The 12,605-nt window shown below is 39.2% G+C and overlaps 1 protein-coding gene across 1 annotated transcript in view; it reads right to left on the bottom strand.

Moving 5' to 3' along the window:
* The window catches only part of ARMC9 (armadillo repeat containing 9), a 66,021-nt gene that overhangs the window by 33,837 nt on the left and 19,579 nt on the right, over positions 1-12,605 (bottom strand). Inside the window, exons 9-10 of the mRNA XM_010143116.1 lie at positions 7,460-7,495; positions 209-243 (exon numbers count right to left, since the gene is read on the bottom strand). Of these exons, the coding sequence (XP_010141418.1) occupies positions 209-243; positions 7,460-7,495 (71 nt within the window). The remainder of the gene's footprint in view (positions 1-208; positions 244-7,459; positions 7,496-12,605) is intronic.

Raw genomic sequence — 12,605 nt, forward strand, 5'->3', positions numbered from 1 at the left:
CCTGCTGAAATTAGGATGTTACTGAACCTGCCCAGCAGAAGAATGCAGATCACACCATATCTGCGAACAACAATGTTTACTGAGATCAGAGGAAGCGCACAGAGGGCGAATGATTCCCCTCCGCAGTCAACTGGCAGCGCAATGCAGTCTACAAACCCCTCCTCCTCTTTGCTACAGGTATAAATGAAGCTCAGCAATAATTACTTACACAGGGGCTAAAGATGCTCGTAACATGGTGGAAGCCTGGATCAGAAAAAGAAAAAAAGAAATCACAACAGATTAGTCCAAATTTCACACCAGCCACGTTAGTAATGAGGTCCACAGTGAACTCTCTCACTGAGGTTCTGCAGCTCTCTTCCTATAAAACTCAAGATGCAAAATAGGAACACAGGTAAAGACAGACAGGACTTCAGTGTTTATCTTTCCTTTACAGTGTTGCACAGGTAAAAACTCCTTTTGTTATGATCTGGCTATGTTATCTTCAGCATCATACTCCAAAAATTACTTACACTTGAAGTACTTAAAAGAAATAAATAAAAGGAAAAAAAAAAAAAGTGACTAGAAACTACCATCAGAAGCCCACTGAGGAAAACTAAGATCTTGCTATTGACTTCAAAAATTTTCATACCTTAAAGTTGCAGTAATAGTTCACTAGAGAACTAGCATGTATTTCTGCAACGAAATGTGCTGTAACTCTGTGTTTGGACACTGATGTTACCAGAGTGCCTGTCGCTACTAATACATGCCCCTATATATAACTATAGTATGTAAAGAAATGACTGTATTTTCTAGGATGTATACAACTGATACGGGACAGTCTGTCATTTCTCAGGGGGTCTGCCTAAGGTATGTTCAGTTTATGCCTGGATATTCCCTCTCCGATGCAGCGTGACACAATACATGCAGGCACCACTGCTGAACAAGTCAAAAATATCACCACCATGTACAGGTGGGCTGCTTCAGCAAAAATTTTTTGCTAGTGCTAATTGTAGGTGAGCCAAGAAGCAGCAATTCTGGCACAGGAGTGTTTCATATCATGCATTCTGATGTCAACTACATGCCATATTCACAGAATATTCAGTGTCGTCTCTTTGTGCTGGTCTCTCTGCTCACTTTCTAAAAAAATCTCTCGTTACCACTTATGCTTTCAAAACCGGTCTTCTCTTCTAACCTAGCCTCGTTCAGTGGGAGCTATATAGTCGATGTCTATTGTCAGATTTAAAACTGAGGGATTTAGGAGACAAAAAGCACAAAATACCACAGAGTATATTGAATGACAGCAGCTGACATATTTGTGAACACACTACCTCATGGGCATCCTTCGTAATACAAGGAACTGCTCTCTCAGATGTCAAATAAGCTTATGTACACATTGGAAAGCATTTCATGTTAAGTCAATGAATGACTTGTACACAATAGACAATTAACAGGTCATACACTCCAGAATTAACCTGTTTTGAGAGAAGTTCTCCAATCATAATTCTACACAATATAGAAGAATTTCAAAGTCTACCTAAACTGTTTTCCCCTCATTTATTTGTGTTCATTTTCCTAAGAATTTTTTAATAAATATCGAAAGTTAAATTTTGTTTAAGCAAAACTGGTTTCCCAGTCATCACCTACCATCTTGTAACTGAGTGTGCAACAAAAATCACAAAGCATTTTTGTTGCCTTCCTCAGCACCCTTCTCCCTTCAAGGCAACGGGAGAGAAAGCGACTACAGTGTATTAGAGCAAAAGAAGTGACGAAGTCTGTGAAGATGAGAAGGTGAGACAAAGGACAGTAGTGAGAAAAGAAACAGAGCGGGTCGCTAAGAGTAAACATGCATATAAAAGCTCTCTGTTTTCCAAAAATCCATTTTACCCACCACTTCTTTGCTGCCTTAGAAAAATAAAAACATGTGCCAACTCAAATCTAGCTGGAGATACAGAACTGGTGAAGATGCATCATCCTCCCCACACAAAGAAAACTTCCTGGTAAGTGTAAGTTTTTGCATTCTCTTACAAATTTCAAATTTCACAAACTTTAAATGGAAAAACACTCCAGTTTTAAAAAAATCCATCAGATCAAGCAGGAGAAAGTCCTACTAATTCCCTAACTACTTTCTAAGCCGGCAGACAGCGAAATGTTTAGTGTGGTTTGGCTCTGTAGTCTACCTACACCAAAAAGGCACCACACAGCGAGGCAGATCCTGTACTAGAGTTCTGAGGGTAGGACCACCGAGGTGGAAAGCTGCCTTGTCCAGCACTCACTTTTCTGATCAGACCCAAGTTTATCAGTCTAGAACCTGCACAGGAGGAAGGACGCTCTCTCAGGCTTCGGTGTTTCTGGGAAAGCATTAAGGATACGGTTCATATTATGTCAGGTTGAACAAGGCAAAACAGAAATGGGAAAAGCTTTTCAGGGCTAGTTTGTCCTTCACTGCACCTTCACTTGTGAATCTCACTGACTGTGGTCAGCAACACTGATAAGCAGAAAGAATGCAGCCATGTTACAAGCAGAGGTTTCCTTTTTTAATCTACACGATTGCAATTAGTCGTAAGTAAATTAATCTACATCCTTCCAGTCGGGCACACTGAGTAAGACATGGGCTTGGGTCTCAGGAGATATGGGTCTAGGCTGGATTCAGCTACCAACTGCAGATACATCTCTGGGTCTCAATTCTTCTCATCTGGAAAGCAGACAGAGGTATCAATCCCTTGAATAAGCTGGTTTTTTGAGATCTACCAATGTATGGCAGCGGGCAAGAGCTATAAGTTATTCTGCAATTAAACAATTGAATGCTCATAGCACAACCACCACAAACAAAACCAGCAGATGCAGTGCTTGACTGAGAAAGAAAAATTCTGCAAAGCAAGTTAACAGCGAATGCCATATAGTAACAACTCTGTTACCAGTATTTTCCTGCTTTGGAATTTATTTAGACCTCTATTTTATGTAATTTTATGAGAACAAGAATTCAGTAAAATATTGCTAGAGAATTATATTTTGGGGCATTTTCTGGCAGGCATGCAGTCCAGCAGCTCTCTCCTGTGGCTCACAGGGCTCTGATTTCAGGGTATGCATGGCTTTGGGTCGATCAGGTGAGGCACCCTATGAAGCACGCAGCCGTGCAGCGTGCTGAGGGACAGCATCACAAGTGGTCCATCTATTTCTAAATGCATCTGAAGTGACTTTCAGTCAGTTTAACTTCCAAACAAGCGACTGAAATATAGTACCACCAAGTGCCAATCATTCAATTTAACATTCAGGTGATCTCTCGCCATAGACTCTCAATGTTTCCTCTTTTTATCTTTGTTTTTAAAGCAGAAAGACATGCAGCACCCCAGACCCTCAGAGTCCCGCTGCCCTGCCAGCCTCTCTCCTCCTCATACCATAGCCTCTTCAGCTTTTGCTCTCAGACCCCTGCCAGTCTGACCGGCACCACCTCAGCACCCATTCCCTGGCTGTTTTCACCACCTCCTACAGCAGCAGCATCAAGGCGTGTCTGTCCCAGGACAGCGCTTGAGCTGATACCCCCGAGAGACCACAATGATACCAAGGCCCACGTCTCATGTTTAATGCTGGCAGACTTGACCAGTTAGAAGCAGCAGTCTTGGTAATAGGAAGCACTGGGTTATGGACTTCGGTGCAAATTAAGCCTGAGGAATATAACCCATAATCTGCTGAAAATTCCATGGCTTCCTTCACATAAACATTTCTAAATACAGACCCATCCTAACACTTCATTTTAACTTGGTTTAATACTCTTACTCCTTAAGCAGAGTGCTCTTGCCCACCTCACAAAGTGTGCCTTGCCCCACACAAGCAGGGAAGGGTAAGTGTGCAGTATGACTTCCCCCGCAGGCGGCTCACCAAAGCTGATACACTTTGGCCTCAGCACCTCCTTTCACATTTCTCTAGGTTTGTTCCCATTTCTGCTCTTTGGTACAGATCTGAGATGTCCCAATCTCAGGATATTTACCGAGTTAAATATCTTTACCTACCCTCAAAAAACTGCATTAAGCTCTAGTTCTTGACTTGCACGTTAGCATTAACAAAAGGAAAAGCACACCTCAGCTACAGTTGGGTGCTACAAATCAGCTCTCAGACTTACTGGCATCAGCGCACTTACTTAAAGACATACAATCTAGCCAGTGGAAAAAGGTCTTCACCATTATCTCTGTACACAGCAGATCCAAACCAAGCTTCCACATGCATTACTTCTGGCGAGTGACAGCCAAGCCAGCCTTCCCCTCTTTCAACACATTGCTACCACAGAAAGCAAAAGCAAGAGATTCTCAGGAACAAAAAGCTGCCCCACCACCAAATTAATAACAAAACTCTTTTGAAGTTCTTTGCAAAACTTTAGCCATATGCTTTTAAAAATGGACTTCTCTGTTGCAGACACGTGTAAAAACACGAAGCCTATAAAAATTATTTTTAGGAACAAAGGGGTACATTTAGCTGAGGAAAAGGTTCATATTGAAGTCTGCAAGTGGGCAGAACAGAGCCTGCTTCGGCCTTTTGGTTTTTTGATCCTCACAGATCTGTTCTTCGCTTTCTTGGTATTAGTTCTCAAATGGAAATGCTGAACTCTGATACCTTGTCATTTCTGTGGTAATAGTGCAAAAACTCCAACTGTACTGTGTTTTTGAGAGTATTTGGATGCTGGAAAGTTGGGACTTATTTATAACAGCTGCTTTTAAATAACTGGACAACACTAAGTAAAACCACCAGCACTGTGCAGTCAAAGCCCTCAAAACACTTATAGAAAGTAAATTCTTAACATTTTCATAAGGTTAGTAGAAACATTACGATCTTCATCTCCAAGCGATGAATCCAAGGCCACAGGCTGAAGGGCAAACAGAATCAAAGGCAGGTAACTTCCTCATTACACATCGATCATGTCAACAACTAGATGATGCCTCCATCAGCCAAGTTTACCTAGCTCCTCTTTACTACCAGTTTTCTTAGATCAAAAAGCATTTATTTCCTCAGGATTTTCTCCCAAGCCCTTTCCCCAATCTTACCTTTTCTGGAACAGATTAAATATTAATTCAACCTTTTGAGTAACAGTATTCCTTAAATTGCCATTGACTGAAAGGGTGTGAAGAACATGGGTTGTACGTGACTCATGTGCAATACACGAGTCCCAGCATTCGTGGACTTAACCTTGAACAAAATACTTTTCATGCAAAACCTATCTTGAGACAGAGTCATTTGTCAGAATTGAAACACATGCAGAAACCGGGTGTCTTAAGAAAAGGAAAAGAAACAAACACAAGAAAACAACAGCCCAAGCATAGCTCATTCTGGTAGGATCGCAGGTTATGTGTTGGCCAAAGCCAAACCAGGTACCATATCAAGTCAAGTAATTCTGTCATGATGCAGATTAGCCACAGATGGCAGCCCTTCAGTTTTGAATGAAGTGAGGCATGAATATGAACAGCATGGAATAAACCAAAGAAGTTCAAAGGGGGAAAAAAAATTAAAATCAATATTTATAAAAGAAAACAGATGCATTTCATGTGCAAGCCAAAACCACAACTGATTTTATCAAATACTGTGCCCTGTATTCATCCAACTCCACTTTGTATATATTCATAATGCGCCGAAGGCTAAAGCTGAAAGCCAGATTCTGTCCTCAGTCGCCACTCTGGAAATGTGCTATAAAAATTCAGTGTAAATTCAACGCAGATTCAGAATTAATAATCAAAGATACGTGATGAATATGTGAAGAGTAAAACCAAAGTTTGAGCAAATTTGTACATATCATTAGCACTCACAAATTTATGATGAGTTCATTTATTACACGCTGATGACAACAAGACTGCTACGTGAAGCCTAGGACGGATTAGAGTCCAAGCTTGTGTACTCTGGCAGGTCTACTGGAGCTATGCAAATCTATTTCATAAGAAGATCTGCAAATGTTTTTAATTAATTTTTTTTCTTACTTTCACTGAGATATGCTGCTGTGAAAACCTCCCATTTGCTATATAAACCAGGTTCTTTAAGACATCCAAAGGGTACATAAAAAAGTCACTGTAATACTATGTGATAACGTAATGACAAGAAAAAATGTCAGAAAAAGTATAAAATACAATATACAAACAGTGAGGGGAAGCTGAAAGCTATCTATGTATTCAAGAAATACCTCAGAACTAGTCAGATAGCTTTACAAAAATTTTATAAACATCTGAGTTATAAGTTACTACATTCTACAACATATAAAGTTACATTTAACTAAGGCTACTTGTATAAGGACAAAACTTTTCTTTAGCAAAGATCATTTAATATGTATTTGCTCATCTGTCATCAGCTTTCTGCACTCTCAAAACAGACCATCGTGAGAGGCAACAAAATGTTAAATATCAAGCAAAAGGTGTCCATTACAACCATTCACACCATCACCAGAACAGGCTGATTTTCTCAGGTGATCTTTTACCCCAGGTGAATGTGGGCGGTATCCTACACATTAAGATAAAAAGAAGCACATAAGGAACAGGCCATTGCATTCAATTCTATGACTATTTCTCAAAACAAAATGCTGGTTTAAGTGGAGAGTTGAGTGCCCACAGGGGTTTTTGTAATTCCAGGTGACAAATACATTTGAATAAAAAGTAGTTTTTCTTGAAATGCAAAATCTTCTTTTACCCAAAGGAAGCGATAAAAATATAAATATGGATTATTTTAAAGTAGAATACTGACATCTTTCAGAATTGGTGTCAATCACGTTTAAGAATTGATTACATACTGAGTTACTGAGAAGCAGACTCATTTCCTCTCTTCGCAAAGAATGCACTGACTATGGTCAAAATTAGATACTTATGGTGTACTTGTAATACTGCCAGCATACAAACTTCCATCTGGGTTACAGAAGTCACAGGCAGTACACAGAATACTGTTTTGCTCTTTCAGTGTTCAATGGAAGAGGATCCATTTTAATTGTATCAAAGAATTTTATAATCTTTACTATAGAAAGTTTCACTTTAGAAAATACAGAAATACGTAAAATATGACGCATCTCTGAAAAGCACAACTCAGTCTGCTGTATTATCTTAAGCAATAATATTTATTTGCTTTGTCAAAGGTGTTGTGGGATCAGCTGGCATTGGCACACTTCAGAGACACTGTATGCTATGTACACTGATGTTCATGTGGAAGAAACAATTGCTTCCTGCATGCTGTAAGAAGCTGTGTTTCATGTAGAAGTGGTGGACAAAGCTACTCTTTTTTTGACATGCTGTGTTACGCGTATTATGAAGCCATTAAAGTTACTCAGAACTTCTATTCTGTTCTCCATGCAGAAATTCCAAGCCTTGCACATTCTTTGGCTCTTCATAAACTATACAGTTAATGTCATGACACGTTAAAATGCACGGAAAATTGTTACACATTGTGAAAGGAAGAGAAATACAGACTGACTGTGACAGACTGAGCAGGCAATGTGAAAGGATATAAAGATATAGACACTTACATATCCGTCATCACAAGGGCTCATAGAGTAATATCCCTTTACGAGCAAACAGGCACACATTAAAATAAAGAAGATTAAAAAAATAAGTTAAGAGATAAATCACAGAGAAATGCAAAGTTCTAAAAAAATCAAACACATCAAAATTAGCTAAAAATTAACAGACTATTACCTTTAAAAAGAAAAGTGTAAGCACCTTCTCCCAATCCACATAAATGTATGTTTTAGGACTGGTATCAGTGTGTCTCTTTTGTGATATATTTACATTACAAGTTCTCCTTTCAACACCTGTCAAACCTATCTAGTCTGCACATTACTCCACTGGAACTGTCAGTCAGAATACCAACACACCAAGCACTGACACTTTTACATGAATATACGTCTCCCATTCACTGTACTGAAGCAGCTGAGAGAGAGATACCAGTGAACATGGTATCAATCAGCAGACCTCAGCTTTGAGAAAGCAGCCACAAGTTCTCTCCACACTTGCTTTGACTGGAGTTTCTCACCAGCCCATCATGAAAGCTGAGAGAGACTTAACATTTAAGGTGTTTCAGCAATGTTATCAATTCCTCATCCCAAAAAGCTCCAAGGATAAACTAAGAAAAAATCTCTGGAAGGAAACCTAAGATTAAGTTACTAAAATTAAAACTGGTGATTATTCGTTAAGTAGTTTAGTACAAAATATGCCATTGTTCTCTTTAATTAGACTAAAATATTTAACTTAGAACAGTTTTGAATCTAAAAAGAACAGTCATAATTCAAAATAAAAGCAGACAGTTCAACAAACTGAAATAAGACCAACATTAATTATTTTGCTTCTAGACTTTTTGTGCAAACTTGCCAATACTTACTTCAGCGAACATATTTGTGCAGATGACTAAGCATGTAAACACTGTATTTAACTGGTTCCTCTTTAATGGACATACACAGCATTATACAGAAGATATAAGAAACTTGTCACATGTCTCTGTGAGCAGAAAATAAAGTTCTTTCTATTCTTTAACCCATTTTAAAAATCTGACTTATTCTTTTTATTACCATCGCATTTGGAATTCCCTGATGTGAATGAGTATTTTAACTTTCATGGTGCTAAACACACATAGCAGACACTTCCTGGCAAAGACATGTTAAAATTAAAGATGAAGGAGAACATCAATAGAGACCAGTAAGTGAGCAAAAGGAACCAGGAGATAACCTGCATCATGATGAGAGAATGTTTCAACACGAATAAGCTGAGCCAGTGAAACGTACAGAGGCATCAAGACAAAGATGACATTAAGGGAAAGTTTTAACATTAAATGAAACCACAAAAGGTTGGACCAGACAATGTTTCGAAGTCCCTTCCAACCTGGGTTATTCTATGATTTGATGATAACAACAGGAAAAGTTTGTGGAAACTTCTGCAGATGGCACCACCTTACCTTTAAGGATGAGGAATTCATGCAAACAAAAACAACCTGTCTGAGCTGCTGCAGGTAGTTGTATCACCTGCGGCAACTTGTGGAAAAGGCATATACCGTATCAGCAGAAAAAAAGAACTCTTTGCTTACATAAAGAGGTAGGTTTGTGTCTTATGTAGCATATATAAGTGGCTCCGTCTAAGAATCATCCCACAGACAGGGATGGAGAAGGCATATATTTCACCCTAAGAAAAGCTTGCTTAAAGTAGATGCTGTTTGCTGTAATATGCTTATTATTTTTAAACACAAGAGTGTACATTCACATAGTGCTTGGTGAGGCCACTCTGAATAGTTCAGAGTAACAACAACAACAAAAAACAAACAAAAAAACTTCTGTTACCCTGTCTCCTAGATTTCACGTGGTCTCCTATGCAGAAAACTCTTTCTCAAGTAAGAAACAAAATACTTGCCACTGCCACCAACTATTACAGCTTGATGGCATGTTCACACTTGCAGTAAAAACCATGTTTGAGGAAAAAGGTACAAAAAAAAAAAAAAGGAGCCCTAGTCTTTAGAGCTATCCCAGAAAATTAAAAAATGTTCTCCTTGTTTAGAGTTTGTAAACGCAGCTTAACTTTACAGAAGAGCTGGTGCCTTTGTTCAGTGACAGAACTGAAAAAAACATTTCTTTTTCACAGTTTCAAGGGATATGCCAAAAGACACCTAAAACTTGCAAGGGACATTAATTCACCTAATTGTAGCTACAGGTAAATATAATCAGACCGAATAGCAGTAAAAACATAACGGGCATTTATTGGATTCTGTGACACAGGAGCAATATGCAAACAACTATACAGCTCTCTAGCCACAGAAAGCCTCTCCAGTGGTCACCACACATCTTGACGAGTGACAGAAACGGCGCATCTGAAGAAGCAGTTCCTGTTTCCCAGTTAATCTAAAGTTTAGATAATCTTATTACCTTCTCACTAATCCAAGAAATTCCAGGAAAGTGTACATTTTACTTCAATCAGAAAGTCTGTTTGTGGGTTTAAGACTTGAGCCTATGCTACTTTCAATGGGGAGTGAATGAACAATGCTTCAGTGATAAAGAGCCAGAATCCTCTTGGCTTCATGGCGTGTATTAAACAGAAAATTGCACGCATCCAAAAACTACAAGCCATGCTTCCTACCCACCAGACAAATTACTATTAGAAAGAAAAAAAGTAAAAGAAAAAAGTATATAAAAAAAAAAGTTGTCTCAAGACTGTTACAGATATAAGGGACTGTTACAGATCACTGCATTTAAAACAATTCTTTTCAAATTTACCATTACCCACATCACTTCCCTGTCCAAAGGAATGTTAGAAAGATTAAACCTTCAAATGAATGTTTCCTCAGCTTGCCAGATCAGGTGCCCTGACTTCCTGTTCTTAGAACCAGATCTTTTACTCTGACAATTCTCTCAGGTTTCTTATCTCCCAATTCAGGAGCAGAAAATTACATGATGGAAGATGGTAATAATACTCAACTGCAGCTAGGAAAAAAGCCTTTTGGTAAAACAGGGCTTTAGAGAAGCCTTGGAAACATGTCCCAGCTGTAACCCAGAGAGTGGCCTCCCTACCACTCCATGCAGCAGATGTGTCCTGTTAATGGATTGTAGATCAGGCTCACAAGCTGGCCCAGGAGGCCAGAACTGGCAGGAGGCATGAAGTTGCTCTGCGAAAAAATGAGATCCAAGCCAGCTTACTGGAGAGCACAAAGCAACAGCCAACCCCAGAAGCCCTTGGTAAGTAAGATTTCATGGGTATGATTACACTGAGAAAGTCTTTCGGTTAAGAGATGTCATTGCCCCAGATGTAAAAGTCAGTTGGGTACACCAAAGACTTGTTCTGAGATTTGTCCTCCCAATATGAATGTCTTCCAGTAGGAGAGGACAGACCTTTCACAGGGGGAACCAGGAAGCTGATACGTGTACAATAACAGCACACATTAGTAAGGAATAGGTACTACGTTTATTGTAATTTCAAGCCTTTGAGTTCTCAAGGCTTTATATTACACAATACTGCTTTCCTGACATTAAAAATTGAGCACACAGTACAATGCACTGGGCATCAAATCAAGTCTGCATACAAATAATGCTACCAAGGATATAATCCAAAAAGCATACCCTTTAATTCCATTGGGCAATATGTCATTTTAGTTACGGCACTGCTACAGTCCTCCTTCCCAGTATAACCTAAAACTACCAGCATAGTGTGGCTGATTTAACAAAATACACTCTAGAGCTCAAGTACACATCTCAGAGAATGATGCAGCTTTAGCATTTTCTGCTCTCAGAACCTGCTCCCAAACCTGGACTGTCCCCTCAGTCACGCCAGTATAGCTGACTGTGAGCTCCAGCGCCTCCTCTTTCCAAACTACGTAATACACATCCACTCATCCCCTAAATTAGAGTGGTAGACATTTAAATCTGCATGTCTTTACAACAAGAAAGTAATTTCCTTGCTAATGATTTTCTTTCCATCTATTTAGAGATACTGATCTGCCAAAACTAATTTATTTGAGGGTCTTGTCCTGACATTGGTGATACCAGTGAGTTAGGGTCAAATCCTAAATACTCAAGGCAAAGTAGGGAAAAAGCCCAAACAAACCACCATATTTCATTCCTGTCAGAACTCTTTAGACATAAGGTTATTTTTAATCCTCTCACTTATCTTGCCTACACAGTGACGTAATGATAAAGATGAGCAAAGGAGCTGCCCTTTTGCAATTATACAGGTGACTGTCCCTTACAGCAGAAGTTTTGTGAAATGGAGCAGCTGGAAAGACCACACTCTAGTGCCTGTAATTAGCTATGAGCAAAAAGTGAAGGGACCTTCCAACACAAATCCAGCACAAATGCTGCAAACTCATGCTGCTACTTAGTCTGGGTCATGACGCTTCCAGCTTTATTCCAAAACTTACATGAAAACCTGAAACCACTTAAGGATAGAACAATAACATCTAAGCGTATAACAATGAGGTAGTTGGAATCCTTGAAGTAAAAGTAATGGGATGCCTTAGTGGCCCAGTGGCAAACACTCAGAACTTGGGTTTTAGTCCATTTCATCTGGCTTCCTGGATCAACAGAATCAGGAAGTGGTTAGAAGCATTTTGGGATGACAAAGAAGGAGTCTCATTTTTCTTTTCAAATTACGGGCTATATATAATGTTTCTTCTTACACTTATTTGTGCTTCTATATGTTTGCTATCCATATATAAAATCAGAACTCTCTACATGGGAAATAAACAAGAAGATATGATCAACCAAAAGGATAAGATGAGGAAACCTGGTTATGATGTAGTGAAAGTCTATAAGCAAAGACTGTGATTAGCCCTCCACAACTTGGTTAACGTCTCAGACAGCCTGAGCGCGTGGGTCTGCTTATAGAAAGAATATTAGATTTCAACCACAGTAGCTACTATAACCTCACTGTAAAGGAGTGACCTAAACCAGTCAAGAAACCCTTAATCTAAACAGTCTCAGTGCTATAACTGTCCTGGTCCTTCACTAGAGAACTTTGCTGGCACAGCAACTACCTCAAATAGCGTGGGCAAAGGAGACATAAAGTCACACAGAAATAATTATGCCTAGTACAAAAATAGATACAACTGCTCCAGAAGAACACGACTTTACTCAGCTTAACCTAGCTAATTTCAGAGAGAAGGAGGCAAAAATTTACTCCCACCAGGACCAAATCCTCTTT

Source organism: Buceros rhinoceros, unplaced genomic scaffold, assembly GCF_000710305.1.
Source record: "Buceros rhinoceros silvestris isolate BGI_N320 unplaced genomic scaffold, ASM71030v1 scaffold1869, whole genome shotgun sequence".
Classification (NCBI taxonomy): domain Eukaryota; kingdom Metazoa; phylum Chordata; class Aves; order Bucerotiformes; family Bucerotidae; genus Buceros; species Buceros rhinoceros.